Raw genomic sequence first — 23,640 nt, forward strand, 5'->3', positions numbered from 1 at the left:
AAAGGGACTTCACACCTCAGAGCTAGGAGAAATCCCACAGGCCAACTGTCCAAGTGACTTTCACCAGTTTAGATTCCCCTGGCTGAGGACGAAATGATGGGCAGGGCACGAACACAGCTCCAGAGCTGGCAGCAAGTGGACCTGACATAGGGGATCTTCCCTAGTCCTCAAGACAATCTCAGGAGAAAGAAATTACTTTCTTTTTCTTTTTTCTTTTAAACAGGCAAGATGAGGCTCAAAGAGAACTGAGTTGCTGGAGTTCACCCGGCTGGTAAGTGGAAGAGCAGGCCTGGCTCCAGAATGCCGACCTCGGTCCCACAAAGGCTGTCCTCTGTGGAACGGGGTGTGAGGCTGGGAATGGGGTGTCTATGAAAGAAGTGCCAAGAACGTAAGGGCGTGGAGGCTCTGGGCCTGGTGGATTGGTGGATTCTGGCAGATGTGGGTTAGCTCCCACCAGAGCCCCCTCTCCGCCCCCTCCTCACCTCTAGCCCGGGCAGTAGCCCCCACATCCCATCATGGGATCATACAACCTGTCTTTTGGTACCTGGGACTGAGGATTGGGGCGGCAATGGAAGGGCCCCTCCCTCCCAACCTCCATGAAGATACTCCTTCTGGCACCCAGCAACCCCAAGCAGCTGGTCTGGGCTTAAGCAGTGTCTCTCCCTAAGGGACTGTGGGCCCGCACTTTTCTTCTTTCGGCTGAGAGGACCGAGTGCTCCTTGTTTTGCTGAAGGAAGCTAGGGCAGGGCTCCCCGCATCCTGCGAGCATTCAAGAGCAGAACCGCCCCCCTCTCACACCTTCCACCCCGCAAACCCCTTCATCACCCGCGACGGCCCCCCTCGCCCGCTCGCCGTCGCTCACCTACGCCGCTTCCCCAGCCGGGGAGCTCTTCCGGCGCGCACAGCGAGCCGGGGTGTGGGCGCGTCGGGAAGGCAGTTGGTCGCTGTTCCTACCCGCGGACTGAAAAGCCGAGTCAGAGTCAGCGGAGGCCTGGGGGTCGAGGTGAAACCGAGTTCCCCGGGCCCGCGGGGAACGAAGGGGTGGCTGGCCAGGGCTTGCTGCGAAAGCCCGCGTCTCCGCGCTTTCCGGCCGGCCCGGGCGGCTGCCGTCGGGCCCAGCGGGGTGGCCTGAGGCTCCGTCCTCCGACCTCCAGGGGGCGGCGCGGCGCCGCGTCCTCTGCCTCGCTCATTCCCGGTCCGGCGGCCAGGCAGTACGCTATACCCGCCGTCGAGGCGGAGGTGCAGCAGTACTTTCGAGGGCTCCGGCTGCCTGGCCTCTCGGGTTCGAGGTTCCCTTTGGGGCTCCCCGGGGCGAGGGAGCGGGCGCGCGAGCCTCCCGGGCAAGGCCAGGTCTGCCAGGCTCGCGTGAGCAGGAGCACGAGGCGGCGCCCCGCCCACGGCGTGAGCGTCCCACCCGCGCAGGCTCGCCCAGTGTGGCAGCTGGTGAGCGTTTGAGCTTGAGGGCCGCTAGGTGAAGGCCCACGTGAGCGTGGATCCGCGGACCCTGAGCAGGAAGGAGACTCCGGCCATTCTCCTCTCTACTTAGGCCTGAAGCGTCTACGCTCCCCACGCTGGGCATCAGGACTGGCGCCTCCTACGGTCTCGTGACTTCTGCCTCCATTGCTTGCGGAGCCTTACCTGACCATCTTCAACCCGTTTCTTGGATGAGCTGAGGCCTCAGTTCACACTGAGGGTTTAGCTCATCTCGCATTTGCCTGGAGCAGGCTCACTCATAAGGAGAGGGTGATGGAAGGGTCCCTGGGGGACGCGGATGAGTCCCCAGACCCCCAGGGACACGCTACCGACTGGAGGTTTGCTGTGTGCAGTTTTAAAGATGCCTGGGATGAAGGGGAACCACCTCTTCAGATGCAGCTTAAGGACCCCAATCCTCTAAGCCCGCCGGTAGGGGCATCCCAGGGGGAAGGGGTACAGGACAGCCGTCTGCCTGGTGAGCTTCAGGCATTTCCAGGACAGTTGGCTGCAGATGGGTTGGAGGAAGGCCAGAGGGGCACATTAGGAGGTTCCTCAGTCCAGTTGGACGTAGCCCCCTCTGGAGTGGAGATCCTCCTATGCCCAATGTCCTCCCACCTCAGCCTGGCACAGGGTGAGAATGACAGCCAAGAGGGTGGCTTAGCAGGGGAGTCAGTTTCAGACAGGGAAATGCCAGTCCACTTGGACCCTGAGGGGTCGGACAGCAACCCTGTGGACCTTGGAGACCTTTCATCTGAGACATCGTCAGAACTACTGGAGGCAGGTAAGGAAGACTGGGCCAGGGAAGTATTGGAAGGGAGGGGGGCTACCTGGAGGTGGGTACTAAGACTTGGGGAAGTCTCTGACCCTACTCAGGCTAAAGTCCAGGTTCAAGTAGGGTTCTCTGGGTAAGTGGCCCAGTGTAGACCCAAACCATTTTCTTTCTCAAGACCCCAACAGATCCAGGCTCCCTAAGCCCACTGACTACCTCCTGGCCCAAGACCTCACCTGGGAGCTGCTTGCCAGTGGCATGGCTGCCCTGCCAGGTATTTGGGATAGATTAGAAGCAGTGGAGGTGGGGTGACATGATTGTGCAGGTGTTCACTGCCTTCTTCCCACAGGGACTCGGGATGTAGAAGGCCGGGCAGTGATGCTTCTGTGTGCCCATAACTCAGCCTGGCTTCACCCCAAGAGCACCAGCCATGAACTCATCCACCTCCTGCTCTACCTGCGAAGCATCCCCAGGTTGTGGGGGCAGGAGGTGGGGGGACAGAGCCTGATCTAGGAGATGAAGTTTTGGGAAATAGATACTGAACCAAAGCTTTTCTGTTCAGGCCCGAGGTACAGGCCCTAGGACTGACCGTGCTAGTGGATGCCCGAATTTGTTCCCCAAGCTCTTCCCTTTTCTGGGGCCTCAGCCAACTGCAAGTGAGTACAGGATTGTAGCTTCCCTCTTTCCCCCACCTATTCCTTTTGTATAGAGTTGGAGGCAGGACTGAACTCAGACTCCTTGCAGGAAGCAGCTCCAGGGTCGGTGCACCAGGTGCTGCTGGTGGGAAAGATGCCTGGGGAGGTGCCTTCAGGGATGCAGGTACTGAGCCCGTTTTGGTCAGGGTGGAGGTGGGGTGCTTTCCTAGCAGGCCTGAGTCACTGCACATTCTTTTTCTGCAGTTAGAGCAGCTGTCCTCTCATCAGAGCCTGCTGAACCACATCTCCACCTCAGGATTGCCCACTTCACTAGGAGGAGGCCTGCCTTATTGTCACCAGGCTTGGCTGGACTTCCGAATGGTTAGTGTACTGGGTGGGGCATAGTGTCCTGGGTAGGCAGACAGTCTGGTCAGCAGAGGAACCTCTCCTGGGCTGTCTCAAGCAGTGCAAAGCTGGCTGAAATGGCCTGGGATCCAAGATGCCTGGGGCCAGCACTGTGCACAACCCTGGTCATGTCTGCCTCTTCTCACAGCGTTTGGAAGCCCTACTGCAGAGCTGCCAATTGGTTTGTGCCCTGCTCCAGGGGGCCATCGAGAGCATGAAGGCTGTGCCCCAGCCCACAGAGTCTGGGGTGAGTGTGCCATCTCGACACTTCCCCCAATGCTTCCTACCTCCCTCCTCTTCTCCTATGCACACCTCCATGGCCTGTTGCTCTTAATCATAGGAAGTTGACCGTCTGTTGCGGCAGGTGCGGGTCCTGATGCAGCATGTGCTAGACTCGCCACAGCTGGCATGGCTACAATGCCAAGGAGGCTTAGAGCTGGCATGGCTAAAGCAGGAGGTCTCAGAGGTGACTCTGAGTCCAGACTACAGGTAGGTGCAAGTCCATATCCCAGATCCTGCTCCAGCCTATCATATCCCATGCCAGGGACTCAGTGGCTGGCTCAGAAATAGTCAGGGTTGTGGTCCCAGGACAGGGTGGAGTGGAGCTAGACACCAGGCAGGGGTGCTGAGACATGTACCATGCACCAGGCCAGCAGTGGATGAGGCCGAGGACCTGTATGGCCGTGTGGATGGACTGTTGCACCAACTGACCCTACAGAGTAACCGGCGAGTACAAGCACTGGAGTTGGTCCAGATGCTGGAGGCCCAGGAGGGCAGGTTGCACCAGGTGGGAACCATCTCCCCAAATGGGCCTCACCTCTAATCTCAAGCATCACTTCTGCCTCACAGCAGCCCTCTTTCCCTGCCTGTACTCCTCCAGATTGAAGTGTGGTTGCAGCAGGTGGGCTGGCCAGCACTTGAGGAGCCAAGGGAGCCCTCATTGGACATGCTACTCCAGGCCCAAGGCCCTTTTCAGGAACTGGACCGGATTGCCCAAGTGAGTTTGGTCACTTGTTCCTTGTGTAGGTATTGGGACATTTTACCAGGAACTAGGAATGCTGGGTGGGTGAATGGAAATCCTTTACTCTCTTGGAATTTACAGTCCAGCAGAGAAGATCAGTTATCACCAAAAGTTCAAAGTCATATGTATGTATTCTTTCTAGGCAAAAGCTCTGGAGAGAAGCAGCACAGCTGATTCTACCTGAGTGTACAATAAAGTCTTGATCCAGGAGGGGTGTTAGCAAGCTTTCTTGAAATAGTGACTTTTGAGCTGAGAGCTGAAGGAGAGGTTGAGCTTAACCAGGCAGAAGAGGGTTGGCGGATAAGAGACATCTCAGACTGAGGGAGCAAAAAGCACCTGCAAAGGACCTGTGGCAAGAGGGAGCATGATTTGCCCCAAGAACCATAAGGAGGACAGTGAGGATGAAATACAGGGAGAATAGGGCAAGATGAGGTAAAATGAGGCTGGAAAAGTGGTCAGTGGCCAGATGCTGGGCCCTGTGACAGTGTAATTTAAGTGGAAAGTCATATAATCAGATCTATGTTCTGTGAACATTACCTTAGTTCATAGGTAGACAGTTACTTGGAGGATGGACATGCAGAATGCATTGAAGAGGCAGTTGCAGTGGTCCAGGATGGTGGCAGAGGAGATAGAGTTGAGATTTTTTTGTTTGTTTGGTCTTTTTAGGGCTGCACTCGCAGTATATGGAAGTTGCCAGGCTAGGGGTTGAATCGGAGCTAGAGCTGCTGGCCTACACCACAGCCACAGCAACACAGGATCTAACTTACACCACAGCTTACAGCAACACTGGATCTTTAACCCATTGAGCAAGGCCAGGCCTCGAACCTGCATCCTCATGGATACTAGTTGGGTTCGTTACCGCTGAGCCATGATGGGAATTCCTAGATTTGGGAAATTGATAGAATTCAATAGTGGAAACATAGGAAGAGGATAAGAGGGAGAGGGAGGTTGCAAAGATGAATAGGTACTATTCCTTGAGAGAAGGATTCGGGGACGGCAACCTTCTGGGGAAAGGGGATTCATCCATCCAGTCTTGGGTGTGCTTTGGGGATGACCATGAAGGAACGAGAGAGAGCTCAGAGGAGGGATCTGCAAGTAGAGGGTCACTTGGTGGTTGTGGGCTTGTGAATGATACTTGAAGATTGCCTGAGGAGAGAGCGTGGGCTGTTTTCATGGGCACCAGTGTTTAACAGCCCAGGTGTCGGGTGGAGAGCAGGAGGATGAAGCACCAGAGAAAGATAAGGAGAATCAGGAGAGTGGGGATGGGTCACGGGAGCTGGGGGAGAGAGTGTTGGATGGTGCTGAGTGGTTGAGTCAGAGGTGGGGGAAGTGGGGCTACAGATGCTCATGAGTTAAGCAGTGAAGAGAGCAGCAATTCCTCCAGGAAGTTTGGCTGTAGGGAGGAGCACAGAGAGAGAGGGGAGTGGGTAGGGGGTGGAGGGAAAGTCTTCAGAGAAGACACTTGACGATGACGTGTAGACATCTGTGGAAAAAATCTGGGCTCTGGGACTAGACTACCAGGCCAGGGCTTGCTGAGCCCAGTCTCTGTCTCCAGGAGCAGATCAGGCGAGGGGAGAAGTTTCTGCAACTACTGGTTGGATGGGATGCGGCTGAACTGGGCCCCTTTGGGGCCAGCTTTCTGGCCCTGCAAGCCCAGCTGACTGACTTCTCTAGGGCTTTGGCCCAGAGGCGGCAGAGGCTGGCAGATGCTGAGAGGCTGTTGCAGTTCTTCAAGCAGGTGGGTGAGGGGGTCCCAACCCTGGCTCCAGGTGGTCAGTGAAGTAGGGGTGGCTGCTCAGCTCTACTACCACCTGAGTGTTGCTGTGTATCTTACCTGTTTTTTCTCCTTGTCTTTAGTCTAACCCCCAAATCCTACCACTGGGGATGTGGCCATTCAATGGGGATGGGGGGTGGGTAGAGGAGAAGGCCCAGCAATCTTGATGGGCTCCTTCATCAGTGCCCACCTAGCTTTGGTATTGCAGGCCTCGACGTGGGCCGAGGAGGGGCAGCGGGTGTTGGCAGAACTGGAACAGGAGTGCCCAGGGGTTGTGCTGCAACGGCTACAGCTGCATTGGACCAAGCACCCTGACTTGCCTCCTGCCCACTTCCGAAAGATGTGGGCTCTAGCCACAGGGCTGGGATCTGAGGGCATTCGCCAGGAGTGTCGCTGGGCCTGGGCGTGGTGCCAGGACACCTGGCTGGCCCTGGACCAGAAGCTAGAGGCTGCTCTGAAGCCTCCATTGACAGGTAGCACAGCTAGCCTGTGTGTAAGCCGGGGCTTGGCTAGACCTGCCGCCCCTCCCCTGAGAAAGGCATACAGCCTTGATCGGAATCTGGGACTGAGTCTCAGAGAGTCTACACAGCAGTGCCACCATGAGGCTGTTGTGGCTGCCTGCCACAGTCCAGAGGCTGGAGGTGGTGTCCAGCCAAGGTCCTGCCCCACCATGCCTCCACCAGGCAGCTGTGACCCCAGGAGCCCCAACAGGTACAGGCAGTGAGCAGGGCAGGGAGGGCAGTGGCAGGACAAATGTCTTGGGTCCTGACTCCACCTCCTTGGTAGGCTTCAGCTGGTACTGGCGGAGATGGTAGCTACAGAGCGGGAGTATGTCCGTGCTCTTGACTACACCATGGAGAACTACTTCCCGGAGCTGGATCGCCCTGATGTGCCCCAAGGCCTCCGTGGCCAGCGTGCCCATCTCTTTGGCAACCTGGAGAAGCTGCGGGACTTCCACTGCCATTTCTTCTTGCGTGAGCTGGAGGCCTGTACCCAGCACCCGCCCCGGGTGGCCTATGCTTTTTTGCGCCATGTAAGCCTCACAAGCCATACGGCCCCTGGCTGATTCTGTCATACTCAGCAGAGAGCTGTTGGGTACAGGCTCTGTGACGGGTACAGCTCTGAACAGGACCAAAAGGTTCCTGTCCTTTAGTAGAAGAGACATAAAAGTAAAATCCCAGGTTATAGTTTGGGCTAGGAGGAAAAAAAATCAGGATAGGTGATTGTGAGTTAGTGGTGGGGAAGGGTATCTCCTTTAGAGAGAGCAGTTAGGCCTCTTTGAAGAGGAGCTGATATTTGAGCTGAGGCTAGAGGGAGGGGCTCCAGTTCCATTCAGAGGAAAGATCAAGTGCAAAGCCCTGGGCAGGAAAGCAGCCTGTAGTCATGGAAGAAACAGGTCAGTGTGGCTTAGTATTGTGAGCAAGGGAAGGAGGTAAGGTGAGACCAGAGCGGTGCTCTCAGAGCTGTGGGAGGATCAGAGCTGAATGCAGGACTTCTTTTCCAGAGGGCCTGTGGGCAAGCCCCTCTCTGCACAGTCCCTGTTCTCGCCAGATCGCCTCTCAGTCAAAGCAGGGCAGATTGGATCTTTTGGGGGAAGCCTCCTTGGGACCCGCCTGTTGGCATTTTGGTCCTCCCCAGCTGAGAGTAGTCTGGGCCCCTTGGATGCTGGCCCCTTGCACCAGGCTGAACTATGTATCTTTGCAGAGGGTGCAGTTTGGGATGTACGCACTCTATAGCAAGAATAAACCTCGCTCTGATGCTCTGATGACCAGCTATGGTCATGTCTTCTTCAGGGTAGGTGAGCCTGAAACTGTAGGGGGAGGGGGAATGGAGTAAATAACCTGAAGCCCCCTGATGGTCTCCCACGCACCTGGCAGGACAAGCAGCAAGCACTGGGGGACCACTTGGACTTGGCCTCCTACCTGCTGAAGCCCATCCAGCGCATGAGCAAGTATGCGCTGCTGCTGCAGGAGCTGGCGCGGGCCTGTGGGGGTGCTGTGCAGGAGCTGAGTGCCCTGCGGGCTGCCCAGAGTCTTGTGCGCTTCCAGCTGAGACATGGCAATGACTTGTTAGCCATGGATGCCATCCAGGGCTGTGATGTGAGTCATTCTAGGGCATGGTGGGCAGGGGCAGGTGTGAAGGGAGGGGGCAGAAGAGGTGGGGCACCCACTGAGCCCCAATCTGACAGGTCAACCTCAAGGAACAAGGGCAGTTGGTCCGACAGGATGAGTTCATGGTGCGTGCTGGGCGCCACAAGTCCCTGCGTCGCATTTTCCTCTTTGAGGAGCTGCTGCTCTTCAGCAAGCCTCGCCGAGGACCTGCAGGCATTGACATATTCGCCTACAAGCGCTCCTTCAAGGTAGGCTGACCCAACCCCTCCCTGCTCCCCCCACACTCCCCATGCTTCACCAAGCCCTTCTCCTGCCCGCACAGATGGCAGACCTTGGCCTCACTGAATGCTGTGGGGATAGCAACCTGCGCTTTGAGATCTGGTTCCGCCGTTGCAAGGCCAAGGACACCTTTGTACTACAAGCTGCCAACTTGGCCACCAAGCAGGCTTGGACAGCTGACATCTCCCGCCTGCTCTGGAGGCAGGCTCTCCACAACAAGGGTAGGTTCCCTGCCCATTACACCCCACATTCCCCTCCTCGGAGAGCTTATGTCGTCCCAGAAGGGCCCCAGGGAGGACCTAGGGACCTGGAAGCACTTGTGAGAAGGGAAAAGGTCCATCAGCAGCAACCCATCCAGGGTTAAGTACTCCAAAGTCAGGTAGTCTTGCTGTCACTGTCTCAGACTGTGGACACAGCATTAACTTCTGAGTATTAGAGGCCTCATGTCTATTTTATTTATTTGCTTATTTACTTATTTTGGCCTCACCATGGTACATGGAAGTTCCTGGCCAGGGATTGAATCTGAGCTGCAGCTTTGGCCTGTGCCACAGCTGCAGTAGTAAGAGGTCTTACCTCTAAAAGGAGAATTGTGACGCTTGTCCATGGAATTGTTGGGAAGAGAGAGTCTGGCACCAGAAAGGCTCAGTGCCCAGGACAGTGTGCTGGCTATGGGTGGATAGGAGAGACTTATGTAAGGGGGAAGGGTAGATAAAGGGCCTGGCTGATATCCAGATGTTCACTGTCCTCCCAGAAGTGCGCATGGCTGAGATGGTGTCCATGGGTGTGGGGAACAAGGCCTTCCGGGATATTGCACCCAGTGAAGAAGCTATCAACGACCGCACCATCAATTATATTCTGAAGTGCCGAGGTAGCAGTCAGGCTGCAGGGGGTGGGGAGGGGAGAGCTGCACAGGAGGCAACATGGACCTCTCTCAGCCTTAGCTGGTGTTCGCCTCCAGACCTTGGCCCAGCTGGGCTCTGGCCTGACCCAGCCTGACCCTCTTTTTCATGCAGAAGTTCGCTCTCGTGCCTCCATTGCTGTGGTCCCATTTGACTGTGACAGCCCCTACCTGGGGGCCTCAAACTCCCTTCCTGGAGACCCTGCCTCTTGCTCTGTACTGGGGTCCCTCAACCTGCATCTGTATAGAGACCCGGCGATTCTGGACTTCTGCTGGCCCCTGTATTCCACCAGCTTCCCAGAGGAAGCAGTACTGGAGGCTGAAGCCGAGCTGGGCAGCCAGCCATCTTTGAGTAGGTCTGGGGTTGGCCAGAGGCAGGAGGGCATGGCTTGTTATCTGGGCCTCCCCTCCTGACAGCTCACCTAATCTTTCCTAGCTCCTGAGGACTCAGAAGTCTTGTCCCAGTGCCCATCAGCCAGTGGCTCCAGTGGCTCAGACAGCAGCTGTATGTCAGGGCAGACCCTGGGCAGGGGCCTGGAAGACTTGTCCTATGTGAGTTCCATTTTACTTTATACCCACCAGCCCTTCCTCAGCCCCACCTAGGCCTATGGCTGCCTTGCCCTTAGATAGAAATGAGGGGGTGGTCAAAGTCATTTCTCAGAGACCCCGCCAGGACCCCGAGCTCGGGAAATAATTATTCATGCCTAGCTTGGCACCACAGGTCTGAGCCCAGGCTTAGAGGCGGTCAGTGGATCCAGGCGTCTATAGATCCAAGGAATATCACCTCTTTCAGGATCTGCTGTGACCAAGCCATGGTTGGCACCTGGGTTGCCTCCAGCCTACATACACAGTCCTATTGATTATCTTTTCTGATGTCTGGGTCAATTGGACAGACCAGCAGGGACCTCTCTAGGAGATTCTGGCTACAGGGCCAAAATGAGCCCCCAGTCCTTGGCTCCTGGCCTCCTGTCCCCTTCTTCTGTCTCCAGCTCCCCCCAGTTGCTCCCACCCAGAGCAGAGGGTGAACGTTTGTTCCCATGCTTTAGGCAGATGGGGCATCAAGTGACTCTGGTAGTGACTGGGCTGCCCCACCTCTCAGGATGGACACAGGTGGGTTCCCAGCCACTGCTTCCCAGCCCCTGGTCTCATAGCCAAGCTCCCCAAACTTAGGGGCATGCTCATTCCTATTGGACTCTTGCCTTCCCTGACTTTTCAAGCCCAGCCCCTTCTTTCCTGGGTCACATTGGTTATTCTGACTCAATGCTTTCTGCATAGCTTTCAGTTAGAGTTGTTTAAGATTATTTCACTGATTGTAAGATCTTTGGTATCTCAGAGATGGAGTACAGGTCCTTGACTTGTGACTTATTCTTTATTTGTTTATAATAAAAAATAAACTGATACACACCCTTGGATGGGCAAATGCATTTTGTGGATGTCCCCGGTTAAAAAGAATCTTGTTGGTAGGGTGGTGTATGTCGGGGCAGCATCTCTGGGCACCTTAGCCCTCTTGTAAGTACTTGCTCAGGACAGAGTAAGAGACAGACCTAGACAGGCCCCTCTGGATGAGCAGGTCCACACAACGGCTGTATTTCCTGGCGAAAGGCAGCGTGAGCTAGAAGGAAAGGCTAGGCTTATTCCTGACTTTGTGGCTGGTTGCCTACTCTAGCTTTGTGTGGATGGGTCGGGCCATCTGGGTCGGGCCATGGGCAGGGCAAGGGCAGTTGATGCTTTTGGGTTCAGTTCTGCCTGAAGGCATCTCACAGACCTGTGGCTAGGAGTGACTACCAGGGAACAGAAAAGAATAACCAGAGAATCAAAAAATGAATATTTCCTGCCACTGGTTTTCCCCTTTCTAGTTGTAGATGCTGACTTTACTTTCCAATCAACAGACTAGGTAGAAGCTAGTGTTTATGGTGACTATTATGTTTATGGTGAAAGGGGTTATAGTAATGTACTTGATTATCGAAATACTAGATTAATGAAAAATTAGCTAAATCTTTTTCACCTACAATGTTAAAATAAAAATTGAATGCTAAAATTATTTTAAGGAATCAAAAAACAAAAAACCTGGGTCATTTCTTTGCCCTTATTGAATATTTTCTTTTTCTTTGTAAAAACTAAAGCAGCTTTGTTGCTGTGGCTCTGGCGTAGGCCGGCAGCTACAGCTCTGATTGGACCCCTAGGCTGGGAACCTCCATATGCCATGGGTGTGGCCCTAAAAGGACAAAAAAAAAAAAAAAAAAAAAACTAAAGCAGCTTAAGTGCAAAAGGAATGTACAAAAGTAAGGACATCATGGCTAAGAAGGTGAAGTTGGTATCCTTGTTTAAAATGTCTGAGGAGTTCCTGTCTTGGCTCAGTGGTTAACGAATCTGACAAGGAACCATGAGGTTGCGGGTTCGATCCCTGGCCTTGCTCAGTGGGTTAAGGATCCGGTGTTGCCGTGAGCTGTGGTGTAGGTTGCAGATTTGGCTCAGATCCCGTATTGCTGTGGCTCTGCCGTAGGCTGGTGGCTACAGCTCCGATTCGACCCTGGGAACCTCCATATGCCTCAGGAGTGGCCTAAGAAATGGCAAAAAGGCGAAAAAAATAAAAAATAAATAAAAGGTCTGACTCCCAGTAGTTTCTCTGCTTTCAGCACTCCAAAACCTTGGGCTCATGATGTGCTTCCCCAAACATGGTCAAGATTATTACTGATGAAGGCTAGACTGGTACCATTGGAGGAAAACTAAAAGAACCAGTGGCCTGAATACTGTCTTTTGACCACTCTAGACTGGTTAATTTCAGCCATTTTTTTTTTCTCCCTCCCTGGGGCAAGGGACTAGAATTTTGACTTCTGGACAGTGCTGGCCTGGCTCTCATGCAGCAAAACAGTGTCTCTCTGAGGCATCCAGAGGGCTGCCATTCCCAGGGGGATGCAGGTGGCCCTCACCTCCACCCAGCTGTACAGGCGTTCTTGGGTGTGCCGGTCATCCTTGAAGCCAGTGATGGCCAGCAAATCCACCACAAACTGCTTGGGGCTGATGTGCAGGGTCTGCCAGAAGAGTCCACAGTCAGGCAGGGCTGGAGGCAGCTGCCTGACACATGTTTGCTCCCATCTTCTCTGAGTGGGATGCAGAGAAAGGACTTCCCTGGGATTGCAGGAGCCAGAGGTCAGGGGATACTGTCATTTCTGCCTCTGGTCCAAAGCTCGGTCTAGATGATGCTGCCCTGTCTTTCTGTCCCTAACATTCTTGCCACTCTTCTGCCCCTGACTAGTCCCCTTACTCCACCCCACCCCCCCAATTCTGGCTTGCTTCCTCTTGCCTCGCACCAGTTACTGTGGAGGCAAGGGGACAGTGGAGAAGGAACAGGTCCTGGGGCCTATCACACATACCCACAGCCGGTTGGCCAGGGAGACCACCTTGGCTGTGATGGCTTTGGGGTCCTTTTGCCTGATGGAATCCAGAATGATGTCAGTCAGGAAACGGTGACATTTTTGTGCATAGAACATCTCTTCCCAGGACAGAGAGAAGCTCAGGAAGGTCACCTCTGTGGAGGAGAGAGTGGATGTGGCCACATCTGCCATGGTTAGGGCCTTGGAACCAGCCTGGAATAAGAGCTTCCAAAGGAGATGATATGTCCCTGCAGTACCCCAGGCAGGGGTGTGGGCATCTGTAAAGAAGCCAGGGCGAGACATGGCTCCAAAGCCTTACCTTGGGGCTGGGGGCTGGCTGTGGGTGGCATGTGCCTGAGGTTGTCCATCTGTGTGGTGTAGATGATGCTGTCCTCAAAAAACATGCAGGAGCCATCGCTACCCACCACAGGGGGGTGGGTAACTTTGAGAATGACTCCTGTGCTGTCCACCTCACTGGCCTCAGGCAGAGACTGCTCAGGAGCAGGACTTTCTGTGAAAACACAGTGGTGAGAGGTCTTTCCTTAAGCCACCTCAGAGCCCAAGCAGGGAGGAGACCTCTGGCAACAGATGAGTACAGTCAGTCACCAGCCTTCCAGCAGTTGCTGCCTGCAGCTTCTCAGAAGTGGCCCTGGGCTAGCAGGGACATGTTCTGGCTTTCCTCTCTTCATTGCCCTGGAATCACTGCAAGGCAGATCCTAAATTCTAGAACTTCAAGGAACTTTCCAAATTCCTGCTGAACTAGGACTGATATTAAATAAAGCTAATAACAACCCATCTGGGGACTAGAAATGTAAAATTATGAGGGGAGTTTTCTGGGGGGAGTTGTTCATGCATGCCCACTCTGAAGATTATGCCTGACAGACTAACTTGGGGCTTGCACATGGGGCCCAAGAAGGCCCCTCTATGCAGGGCCCAAGCCACTAAAAGGGAAAGGGACAAAATACTCCAGGAAGGACTTTGAGGGAGCAGAGGAAACTGTCCGTCATAGCAGTTCTCAGTCTACTTCCCTGGGCTGCTCTACTTTCCACCACACACACACACACCTCTCCGTTGAGCCCAGTCCCTATATACTGTCCTGTCTCCTGGACTTCTCCCTTTGATTGCCCCTTAGTACCTCAAACACAGTGTATCCTTTTCCCCAAGTCCTACTCTTCCTGTTCTTCCCACTTCAGTAACTGTCCACCCTTTGCAATCACCCGAACTAGAAACCTGCCTCTTCCTTGGCCTGATCCTTTCCTGCTTCTTCTAACTGCCTAACCTAACCTGGAATGATCTTGACACTTCTAACGTTTACCTGCTGCTGCATTTCCTCAGGCCCTGGAACAAGCTTTCTAAATGCACACCTGACAGCTTGCTCCCTTGTTTAGAATGCTTCAGTGGCTGTCTGCTCCCCTTAGGATCAGAACAAAGTGCTAGGTCCTGAACTTGACCTATAAGACCTGTCCTGATTCCTTATGTCTTCAGCCTTACGTCCTATTACTTCATGTTAAGCCTAGCCTCCAGGTGCTAGACCATAAGCACCTGAGGCTTCTTCCTTTGCCTGCTGACTTGTCAGACCCCAGCCTCTTTTGTGTTCCTGTCACTTTACAGGCACCTCCTTCCATATGCCTTCTGTGGTCTCTCAAGCTCCCAAGCAATGCTAGCGTGCATTTCTGTTTTCTGTTTGGCATAATTGAATGCCAGGTTCTAGTCACTCACTCTGTGGTCTTGGCCAAGGTACGCCTTCTCTCTTATAAATGAGACCTATGTCAAGGATGGGACAGGACTCACCTCTCTCCTTTGGCCTCTGCTTGCCCCAGCCCTTCAGGGTGACAGCTCTTTTCATAGGGAAGTATGGCTTAAAGGTTGGCTCTGGCCCCTTGTCTTTGGCTCCAGCTCCAGTTCCTGCCTGTGGGCCGGGGTCCTTCTCTGAGGCTGTGGAGTGGCCTTTCCAGGAAGCTGAGGTGGTGGGATGGGAAACAGCCTCATTTCCTGAGGGGAGTTGCAGGGTGGGCTCCTCCAAGGAGCTGCTCCGGGGGGCTGGCAGTGGCTGGAATTCCCACTGTTTGTAATTGACCATGTCCCATTCCCTCACCAGGGAGATGAGTTTTTGCATGGGGGTGACAGGAGGGTCTTTAGTTTCAGATTTCTGTGTGAGGTTGACTGTGGTGCACTTCTTCGTGGGAGGACTTTCAGGGTGGGCCCCCCAGTGTCTAGGGTTGGCACACAGGCCAGGGCAGTGTGAGTATGTGCTGGGATTGCTTGCCCTCTTTGCCCCTCCGCACAAGGACACCTGGATTGTGCGGGAGTACTGCTCAGTCTCCTCCATCTGGCTGGACCTGGCCGGGGTCCCCTTGGCTTTGTTCCATGGAGTCCTGTCACTGCCGTCTTGGAACTCCATAGGCATGCAAGCTGTGGTCTGGGGAGGGAGAACACAGCAGCTCTGAGCATACTGTGCTTCCATATCAAAGCCTTAACTAAGATCTAAAAAGCTTGGTCTCTAAGACTTCACTTGAGCATACAGAACAATCCCATTCCCAACATGGGTCTGCAATTTGAGCTTTGCTCTGTTCAAGTGGGGGTGGTACCCTGCCCAAGGGCCTTTCTCACTCCAAAGGGATATATTAGCATCCCAGAGCACATACACCCAGCACTTCCTTGTGTCTCCTTCAAGACTTAGAAACTAGTCACTATGTTAGGAGCCATGTAGGCCCTGTTCTTTCATTTTGCCATGTCTCACAGTAGTGGGGTTTGCTCCCTGAGCTCTGTGCTGGTACTCACACTTCCAAACCAAAGAAGGCTGGAACTTACTTCTTTGGCATCTCTACTGAACTCTACCAGTGACCCTTGCCCTTCTGTCACCATGTGCAGCCTCCTGATGGGAAACGCTTCTTCATTTTCAGATTCTTTCTCCTGGATCCATGACCTGCAGACTCCAAGATGGTTTGGTTAGTGAGCAGAAGCTTCCACTAGTCCATCGACTAAGTCTGCCCTTTGGCTGGGAATTAACTTTAGATAACAGGAGAGAAGTTGCTTTAAAGGATTTTGCTTAGGTCACTGGCTAATCCTGGGCCTGCTTCACCCCTTCACCCCAAGGAGGACAGGTCCTACTGGGAGGTGAGACTTAGGACAGGATTCTCAAGAGGAATATAAAAGTACAAGCTTTAGAACATGATGTCAGGAGCAGTTTCCTTACTTGTATGCCTCACATTGGACAAGGGCTTCTGAGAGGGATGGGATGCGGTACTCCTCCACCTCCTGGCAGAGAAGGGGCCATTCCCTGCAAATGACAAAGAGATAGCTGACTGGGCATCTGGGGTGAGAGTGTGGATGGGGATATAAGTCTCCAGGCCTGCTGCCTTAAACAGCAATTTAAATGTTGGAAATAATATAACCTCCTTTCTGAGGCTACAAACTTAAGTTTCCTTGTTGCAAAGGGATGGGCTATCATATGATTTCCTTCCTCCACTCACTTTTTTTTTTTTTTGTCTTTTTGCCATTTCTTGGGCCGCTCCCGCAGCATATGGAGGTTCCCAGGCTGGGGGTCTAATTGGAGGTGTAGCCACCGGCCTACGCCAGAGCCACAGCATCTCGGGATCCGAGCTGCGTCTGCAACCTACACCACAGCTCACGGCATCGCCGGATCCTTAACCCACTGAGCAAGGCCAGGGATTGAACTCACACCCTCATGGTTCCTAGTCAGATTCGTTAACCACTGAGCCACAACGGGAACTCCCTTCCTTCACTCACTTAAATTCAGATGGTAAAAACAGTTTGCCAAGTCTCAGGAAGTTGAGAACGTGTCGGAACATTTGGCCATCCCCATGGATCAGCAGGGTCTGTCCATATGTGATCCAGTAAACTCTCTGAGGGTTGGACAGCAGTTCTGGATACTGCAAGGAGTTGGACACCGGAGTCTTTGTTAGTTTGTTAAAGGGCCACATCCTTATTAAGGGGTAGGTCAGTTCTTTTTTTATTTTCCCAGCCATTCTAGAGCCATTGTTCTCCCTATCTCATCAGCCACAAGGAGCCATAATGGGGAGCAGCATATCCAGGGAGAAGCACATAATCTCTACCTCAAGGTTTCTGGCTCCTAGACCACTCTCTATCAACGTATTTGGAACCTCACCCCATCTCCTGCTTGGTCCAGGCCCCTCAGACTGGCCTCCTTCCTAGCCAGACTCGAAGGCCCTCTCAGCATGCTGCTTATACAATAAGAGCACTTTGGGCCATGGAGCAGGGGGAAGGTCCTTGTTCTAAGCAGGTGCTGGAGGAGGGTCAGGTGACAGGCTCCAAAGCAGCTCAACCGCAAAAGCCAAAGGGAGGAGAGGGCAGCCTCAGAACAGCAATACCTTTAGCAGGGTCTGCAGGGTGGTTGCATACCAGTGGCTTCCAACATAAACTCTGATGATCTGTTGGGGAGAATACACAGTGATTTCTGCCATCCACTCCTCATCTAAGGAAACCAAGGAGAAGGAACACATCACATGGCTATAAGGGAAATTAGGTAGGGCATTTGGTTAAGAATGTATATTACATGTTAAGACTTCCATCATATTCTCTTGCCTACTCTGAGAGCAGCAGAAATCCCTGACGCCAACCTTGCCTGTGGCTCACCATATGGTTTCCTGGGTGGTGAGGTGAGTTTAGAACACAGCTTGGAGGGTCAGCTGGTGTCTCTGGGTTGGGGGGAGGGTCACCAATCCCAAGGGCACTAACGTTCTTCCCCTGGCCCACCTCTCCCAAGAAAGCTGATGTTCCTTTCTACCTACATTGCTAACTGCCTCTGGTTTCTGGCTGGCTATATCTTGGGTATGTAATTTTCCATGTGGACACTCACATGGGAGCCAGGAGTCCCTCTGTATATTTGTGCTTATGGTTTGGCATATATATGGAGCCAGCCTCTTATCAAATCACTGTCATTTCTACATAGACCAAGCCTCAAGGCATGTCTGGAAAATGGGGCTTTATTTTGGGAAGATAAACTCAGAGCCCTTTTCCTGGGGGTGACTAGGCATAGACTTTGTTCTGGTATTTGAGAACCAGTTTCTAATGAGCTTTGTAATGAGTGAAGGGTATATAAGTAGATTATCTAACCAAGAAATATATAATTAGATTGTGAATCCTATGAAGACAGAGACTGATTCTGTTTTGCTCTCTCAACCCTAGTGTTACCTACCATCATGATATATGGTAGGTGCTCAAATAAATACTGAATGATGCTGAATGATAGTAATATAGCATAAACTGACCTAAAACACTTTTTGTTAGTAAACAGTTATATGCAGCTGGTGAAACACATTGACTTCAGACTGAGATTCAAATCCCAGCTTGACCATGATCTTGTAATGTGATCAAGTTACCTCCCTGAGCCTCTGCTTCTTCTGTTAAATGGACCCAGGGTCCATTCTTTCCTGGTTGGCTGTGGGGACCAAATGAGCACAGCATCAGCTCTCAGAGCCTGATCAGGCATGCCCTTGGGGACCCAGGCGGCCCTCATTGGGTGAGTCTGCACTACTCAGCCTGTAATTCTTCAGGATACTTGGGGTGGGCCTGGGGTGTGGAGCAGTCACCTAATATGAAAGTTTCCTTTTAGGTGAAACCCACAAATGTTAGTTTAGTCTTCCTTTCCTGTTTCATCTATAGTCCCTGGCTCTGGCCAGCCTCATCTTTCCTCTCTGATCCCCTAGACCCTCCTCTGATGCTGAATTCAAACTCAGAAGCTTCTTTATTTACTGAATACATCCATAGGTGCCAGAGTCCTTGGCTCCAGATGAGTCTTCAGAGCCACTTTCACTGGCTCATAGGTGAGGTCCCTCTTGTCCAGGAAGGCACAGAGCTCATACACCTCAGAAATGGTCTCCGTCAGGGGCAGCCGGCAAGTGCCCAGCCAGTTCCTGCCCAGAGGAAAGGCCTGTCACAGAGAGCCTCAGCACTGCACCCCAAGGGAGTTCAGCCTGTTAACTTTCCATGTCTAGAATGTCTTGCCCTACCTAATACTGACTTACGCTTGTGGCCACTAACGTCATTTCCTTACTTAAATAGAAATCTGCAGATGTCTCATAATGGGGTAAACTTGGACACATAGGCTCACCCTTCTGGAGCTGAGCTTGACCTATTTCAACAAAACCCTCTAAATTGACTAATTGCAAGGCTCCAGGCCCTGTCTCCGATTTCAGAATCCAGGACAGGGCCCAGCCACTCCATTTATGCCCCCATAAACATCTGCCCAAAACATTTCAGTCACTATGTTACAGCCTGTCATGGTTTGAGAGATTACTGATACCTTGTATGGCCAGGAAAGAGCTGGGAGCCCCCCACCTCCAAAGGCACTTGTCTTTGCCCTCTGTGACATCGGGGTGGGACATCTCAGGAAGAGATGGATGATGTGGGCCCCAAAGGTCCCAAAAACATACTGGAGTAAGATGGTGTTTGGGGCTGGATGACCCTCTCCCCAGGGGCTCAGGAAAGCCCACTTCTACCTTTAGTTTTGATACCAGTGTATTTTGTGAGCCTAAGAGAATTGTTCTACTCTGAACCTGTTTACCTTTCTATAAAAGAAGGGGGACATTCATTGCACTAAGGGGGACATTCTGAGCTAATCCCTCCAAAGTTAAGGCCAGGTATCACCTCCAGGAAGCCTGCCTTGCCCTGCTTGAAGAGGTTCACCCCTAGCTCTGGACTTTCTGTGTGTTCTGTGAACCTCCCAGTGGTTGAGAGGAGGACTTCTATAGGAAGAAGAATATGGTAGGGGGGATATTCAGCACCCTGAGTGTTACCTCAGACCTAGCACAGGGCTGAAACCAGAGGAATGGATTGCAGAGAATGAAAATATGAAACAGCTTGAGACTTTTGAACCTTTAGAACTTTACACTGTGACACCAGCCCTCTCCTCTGAGGCCTAGATTTGGTGGTGCTGGTGCTAGTGGTGGGAGTGGCTAAAATCATGGACTTGTACCCAATGACACTGCTTTCTCTGGCTCATGGGCAGGGCCCCAGACTGGTTCCTAGAGAAAGGTAAAGTTCAGCCTGAGTGGGACCGAGCTGTTCTCTGAGGAGGGCCTTACTTAACATGCTGGAAGAGGACCCCGTTCCCCGTGATGTACAGTCTACTTCCATCTAGTGTGCTCTCGATGCGGAGTTGTCCCAGTGCAGAGTCTGGGTACTTGACAAGCAGACCCAGTGCCATCATGTACAGTGGCTTCATGGACTCCAGGCCTGCTGTGCGGCCCCCCTTCCCAGGGCTTGGAGGAGGACAGGAAGTCCGGGAACAGCCACCTGTGCCAGAGAGAAAGGGGTGACTCCTAGACTCCTAATGGTCATAAATGTATTAAAACCTTTGGGTCTTGTTTCCTACTGCTGCCTTGAATCAGTACTAAAGAGGCTTAGAAGGAGCTTCTTTCCTTGCACAGCCAAATTTGGATCTGCTCAAAATCAGCATAATTTTTCTTATATTCAGTCAGGCTTAGAAGTCAGACTATTTGTTGGGAGGTGGGGTGGGGGTGGATTAATTTGCTTTATCACTAACATTTGAATTTCAGAAATTTCAGTATAACAGCTATTTAGCCTCCACATGAATTTCTTAGTTCCAAGCTCTGTTTTAATTATCCAAGAATGATAGCCATAGCACAGAACCTGATATCTGGCTTCCTGGATTCATAGTGCCTGTTACTCCTGGCAGAATTTTCCCCAGAGACACACTGTGCAGTGTTACTTTCAGATTGGTTATTTGTGTTGCTGGCTCATGGGTGGGTATGCTTCCCTTCCCTCGTCACATAACTCTTATGCAGCAGGCACCACTCTATTCATCTCTCAGTGACCCATGTTGTCTGAAGAAAGAAGCCCTTGGGGGAGGGGTTTGAACTCACACCCTCTAAAGTGGGCTGTAAGCTCCTGGGACAGGCTTCTGAGACCTGCTGCAGGATGCCACTGCCCCCATCCATATAGGATAGGACTCCATTTGCCTGAGAAGGAGGCTGGGAGAGCTGGGCCTAAAAACAGGGGAGAGGCCTGATTCCCATGGAATAAGTTTCTGGTGACGCACAGGCCAAATTTCATATGCAAGAGAGTTGTATGCATTCTCGGAGTGCCTGCTGAGGCCACACTGAGGTAACCAGGTCCCTGCAAACATGCACAGTAGCTTCCACAGACATGCAAGATTTGGGAAATGGGATGGTGAAAGGCAAAAAACATGTGAGGAGCAAACTGGAATGAGGTTGGACAGGGAGCTTGAGGGCCTGGACTGGAAGTTTCAGGAGTAGACCATAACAGGCACACCAGCTGGGGGTTTGAAGTAGGAAGGGAAAGGGAATTTGGAGTCGGGTGGGATAACTGAAGCACTATGGGAAATTTGCCCACAATTTCCCTTGCCCTCCAGCTGTGCCTGGAAGAGAGAGGATGGGAGTGGCAGGTGGGTGTGGGTGTTACAAGTTGCTAGTTGCTTGACATTTCCACAAGGAGGGCAGACCTCCCCTGCCCTTGGGAAACCTGCCCTCAGGCCCAACCTCCCTCCTCTGGACTTTGTGGCCTCCTTTCCCCACCCAGGCTGGTCTGAGCTACCTATAGCTCAGTGGGGAGACTGAGCATACAGAGGGCACACCAGGTTTCAGGCTGAAATTCCTCTTCTCAGATTTTAAGTCAGCCCAAACACCAGCTTCTGTCACCACCACCCAAAGCCCAAAGTGGTTGTGGGAGGGAAGATATTTGCTTTCACCTTTTCTGACTAAAGCCCAGACTGCCCTAGGGTATTAAGGTGAGGGCAAGTTTCCCCCGTTGACATGTTGACATACCCATGTTCATTCGGTACAACCTCACAGCTTCACTGAGCTCAGGGATTTCCAGAATTTCCACTTCGGCTTCTAATACATCTATGTTAGAGAAATTATCTGGTAGTAAAATCTTCTGTGAGCGGAGAAAATTCACTTGAAAAGCAAAAGGAAACAAAATGGGTTAACAAGGTTATTTCTGATCTAATTGTAGGTCTAGGTTTTGGCAGGTTTTTGGTGCTGCAACTTATTGTAGGCTCTCCTTGTTCCGAAACAGTTCCTAAACATACCTGGTTAGATTAGCATTCACTCTGTGGTTTTCAAGGTGAAAGAGTCCATGGGTGTGGCTTCCCATGGCCTGGCCTGAGGGCTCCAAAGCCAGGCCCTCCTGGTGAGCACACCGGCCCTGAGACTTACCCTGTGTCTTGACCCAAGAGCAGGTCATTCCAAAAGAGGGAGTTGTCTTGCAGCTTAGAGAGGAAGGGCCTGGCTGAGCCTGGGCTGGCAGGTGGCACTTGCAGTTTGTCCCTGCCTGGACTGCAGTGTGGGAGGCAGAGATGGAGCCAGTGCTACTGTCCTGTGTGAATCAACTTGGAGATTCAGAAGCACATCATAGACAACTTTCCAGGTAATTATGAATATGAAAGGTTGGGGTTCCAGGTATTTAGGCCCCAGTACAATTTGGGGTTTTCCTGCCCTATTCATTTAGGCAGCAGCAGCTTCTTGGAATCAGTTCATTTAACACCCCACCAGAGCCTGTCCTGGGCAGTGGAGGAGGGAGGCTCTCTTCTATCCAGGGCTGAAGATCTCATCCCTTCTTAGGCCACTAGCTCAAGCAGACAATTCTACGGTAATTCTGGGGAAATTTTCACCATCCACCCTCCTTCGCTTTTATTCTGAGTTTAACAGAAGAGAGAGCAGGTAGAGATTATCCTTTATTTATTTTTTTGTCTTTTTAGGACCAAACCTGTGGCATATGGAAGTTCTCAGGTTAGGGGGCAGAATCACAGCTATAGCTGCTGGGCTACACCACAGCCACAGCAATGCAGGATCCAAGCTGCATCTGTGACCTATACCCAGCTCATGGCAAAGCTGGATCCTTAACCCACTGAGTGGGGCCAGGGATCAACCTAGCGTCCTTATGGATACTAATTGGGTTCGTTACTGCTGAGCCACAATGGGAACTCCGGATCATCCTTTAAAATGACCCAATTTTCTCATTTTATGGTGAGAGGAACTTAGGTCTGGAGCCCAGTTGGATGCATAAAAGCAATGAGAACAGTCTGGAGTCCAGATCAGGGCTTTACCCTTTGCACCAACTCTTGTGGCCCCTGACACCACTGCAGGTAGTTCCAGTGCCCCTTTACACCCAGGCCATCCTCAAATGAACAATGAATAAAATAGTCCTGAGGCTAGTGGAAGTCTAATGCTGGAAACCACTTGCCTTAGGAAAGGCTCTGTCATGCTTTCACCACCTCTGCCCAGGGAAGCTCCTGAGGCCCTAAGCCCCAAGCTGGGCCTCCAGGGGGTGTGGGGTTAGCAGGGGTGGATGAACCCTATCAGCCCACCCCTGCCCCCTAACCCCCCAACCCCCAGGATAGAGCAATCACCAATGAAGCGGAACTCGCTGCACTCGCACTCGATCAGGGCCACAGTCTCAGCCAGCCACAGCAGGTTGTCTTCGGTCACTAGGCTTGGATACTTGGCCACTAGGTCTAAGGGCAGGAAGCAGTACTGCACTTCCTCTTCTGTGTCTAACAGTGGTGTATCCATGAGTCCCAAAGGTGCCTTATCATGTAGGCCTAGAGGAGAATGTACAGAGGGGCATCACCACCTCCCAGAGGCCAGGGCTCTCAGAGGCAGGTGGAGCTCTTACTGACCCAGGAGCCCCAGAGGAAGTTAGAGAGATCACCCTGGAGATGGCCCTTGCAAGAAGCCTCCTGTTTTTTTCTGGCCACCCTGTGGCATATGGAATTTCCTCACCAGGGATTAGATCCAAGCCTGTGGCAACATTGGATCCTCTAACCCACTGCACTAGATGGAAATTGAATCTGCTTCCTGGCACCGCAAATATGCCGTGGATTCCATTGTGCCACAGAGGGAACTCCAATGCCTCCTTCTTCTATTTTCAGATGT

The 23,640-nt window shown here is 52.5% G+C and overlaps 4 protein-coding genes across 26 annotated transcripts in view; 1 reads left to right on the top strand and 3 right to left on the bottom strand.

The window, feature by feature from the left end:
• Positions 1-1,646, bottom strand: part of LOC106510494 (uncharacterized) — a 34,606-nt gene extending 32,960 nt beyond the window's left edge. The window contains exons 1-2 of the mRNA XM_084959099.1: positions 1,639-1,646; positions 863-1,440 (exon numbers count right to left, since the gene is read on the bottom strand). Coding sequence (XP_084815225.1) covers positions 981-1,440; positions 1,639-1,646 — 468 coding nt within the window. The 3' untranslated portion in view covers positions 863-980. The remainder of the gene's footprint in view (positions 1-862; positions 1,441-1,638) is intronic.
• TK2 (thymidine kinase 2) overlaps positions 1-23,640 on the bottom strand; it is a 1,024,677-nt gene that overhangs the window by 695,483 nt on the left and 305,554 nt on the right. The gene's annotated exons all lie outside the window — the stretch shown is intronic.
• Positions 870-10,769, top strand: PLEKHG4 (pleckstrin homology and RhoGEF domain containing G4). 16 transcript variants are annotated; one of them, XM_084959889.1, is made up of 22 exons: positions 870-1,003; positions 1,547-2,254; positions 2,421-2,516; positions 2,592-2,715; positions 2,805-2,898; positions 2,987-3,061; positions 3,142-3,258; positions 3,431-3,529; positions 3,647-3,771; positions 3,931-4,069; positions 4,163-4,279; positions 5,859-6,041; positions 6,286-6,788; positions 6,864-7,110; positions 7,782-7,871; positions 7,955-8,176; positions 8,266-8,436; positions 8,511-8,688; positions 9,219-9,335; positions 9,481-9,717; positions 9,802-9,917; positions 10,087-10,769. In XM_084959889.1, the coding sequence occupies exons 2-22, from the start codon at positions 1,747-1,749 to the stop codon at positions 10,090-10,092; spliced, it is 3,564 nt and encodes a 1,187-aa protein (XP_084816015.1). In that variant the 5' UTR covers positions 870-1,003; positions 1,547-1,746; the 3' UTR covers positions 10,093-10,769. The 16 variants fall into 16 exon arrangements, with proteins under 16 accessions (XP_084816015.1, XP_084816006.1, XP_084816011.1 ...); XM_084959880.1 differs by having other exon boundaries at positions 876-1,003; positions 3,623-3,771; positions 10,074-10,769; XM_084959885.1 differs by having other exon boundaries at positions 876-1,003; positions 3,623-3,771; positions 10,159-10,769.
• The window catches only part of KCTD19 (potassium channel tetramerization domain containing 19), a 108,333-nt gene continuing 95,408 nt past the window's right edge, over positions 10,716-23,640 (bottom strand). For 2 of the 8 annotated variants that reach the window (XM_084959911.1, XM_003126929.4), the window contains 13 exons: positions 23,115-23,306; positions 21,529-21,660; positions 19,807-20,017; positions 18,476-18,636; positions 17,092-17,195; positions 16,490-16,632; positions 15,936-16,019; positions 15,551-15,665; positions 14,531-15,158; positions 13,059-13,250; positions 12,740-12,894; positions 12,296-12,397; positions 10,716-10,977 (listed from right to left, as the gene is read on the bottom strand). In XM_084959911.1, coding sequence (XP_084816037.1) covers positions 10,864-10,977; positions 12,296-12,397; positions 12,740-12,894; positions 13,059-13,250; positions 14,531-15,158; positions 15,551-15,665; positions 15,936-16,019; positions 16,490-16,632; positions 17,092-17,195; positions 18,476-18,636; positions 19,807-20,017; positions 21,529-21,660; positions 23,115-23,306 — 2,333 coding nt within the window. In that variant the 3' untranslated portion in view covers positions 10,716-10,863. The remainder of the gene's footprint in view (positions 10,978-12,295; positions 12,398-12,739; positions 12,895-13,058; positions 13,251-14,530; positions 15,159-15,550; positions 15,666-15,935; positions 16,020-16,489; positions 16,633-17,091; positions 17,196-18,475; positions 18,637-19,806; positions 20,018-21,528; positions 21,661-23,114; positions 23,307-23,640) is intronic. The other 6 variants (XM_084959913.1, XM_084959915.1, XM_084959914.1 and 3 more) reach the window with 6 other exon arrangements.

This window comes from Sus scrofa, chromosome 6 (assembly GCF_054392235.1).
Source record: "Sus scrofa isolate SSC_HxYL_T2T_F1_AM1 chromosome 6, Sscrofa_HxYL_maternal_Yorkshire_Landrace_v2.0, whole genome shotgun sequence".
Taxonomy (NCBI): Eukaryota; Metazoa; Chordata; class Mammalia; order Artiodactyla; family Suidae; genus Sus; species Sus scrofa.

Excerpts from the sequence above, each read along its gene's own strand:
- PLEKHG4 (XM_084959880.1), top strand. The coding sequence starts at position 1,747 with ATGGAAGGGTCCCTGGGGGACGCGGATGAGTCCCCAGACCCCCAGGGA. Across the intron at positions 3,530-3,622 it reads CCCAGCCCACAGAGTCTGGG|GAAGTTGACCGTCTGTTGCG; the intron begins GTGAGTGTGCCA and ends TCTTAATCATAG. Across the intron at positions 9,718-9,801 it reads GGGCAGCCAGCCATCTTTGA|CTCCTGAGGACTCAGAAGTC; the intron begins GTAGGTCTGGGG and ends AATCTTTCCTAG.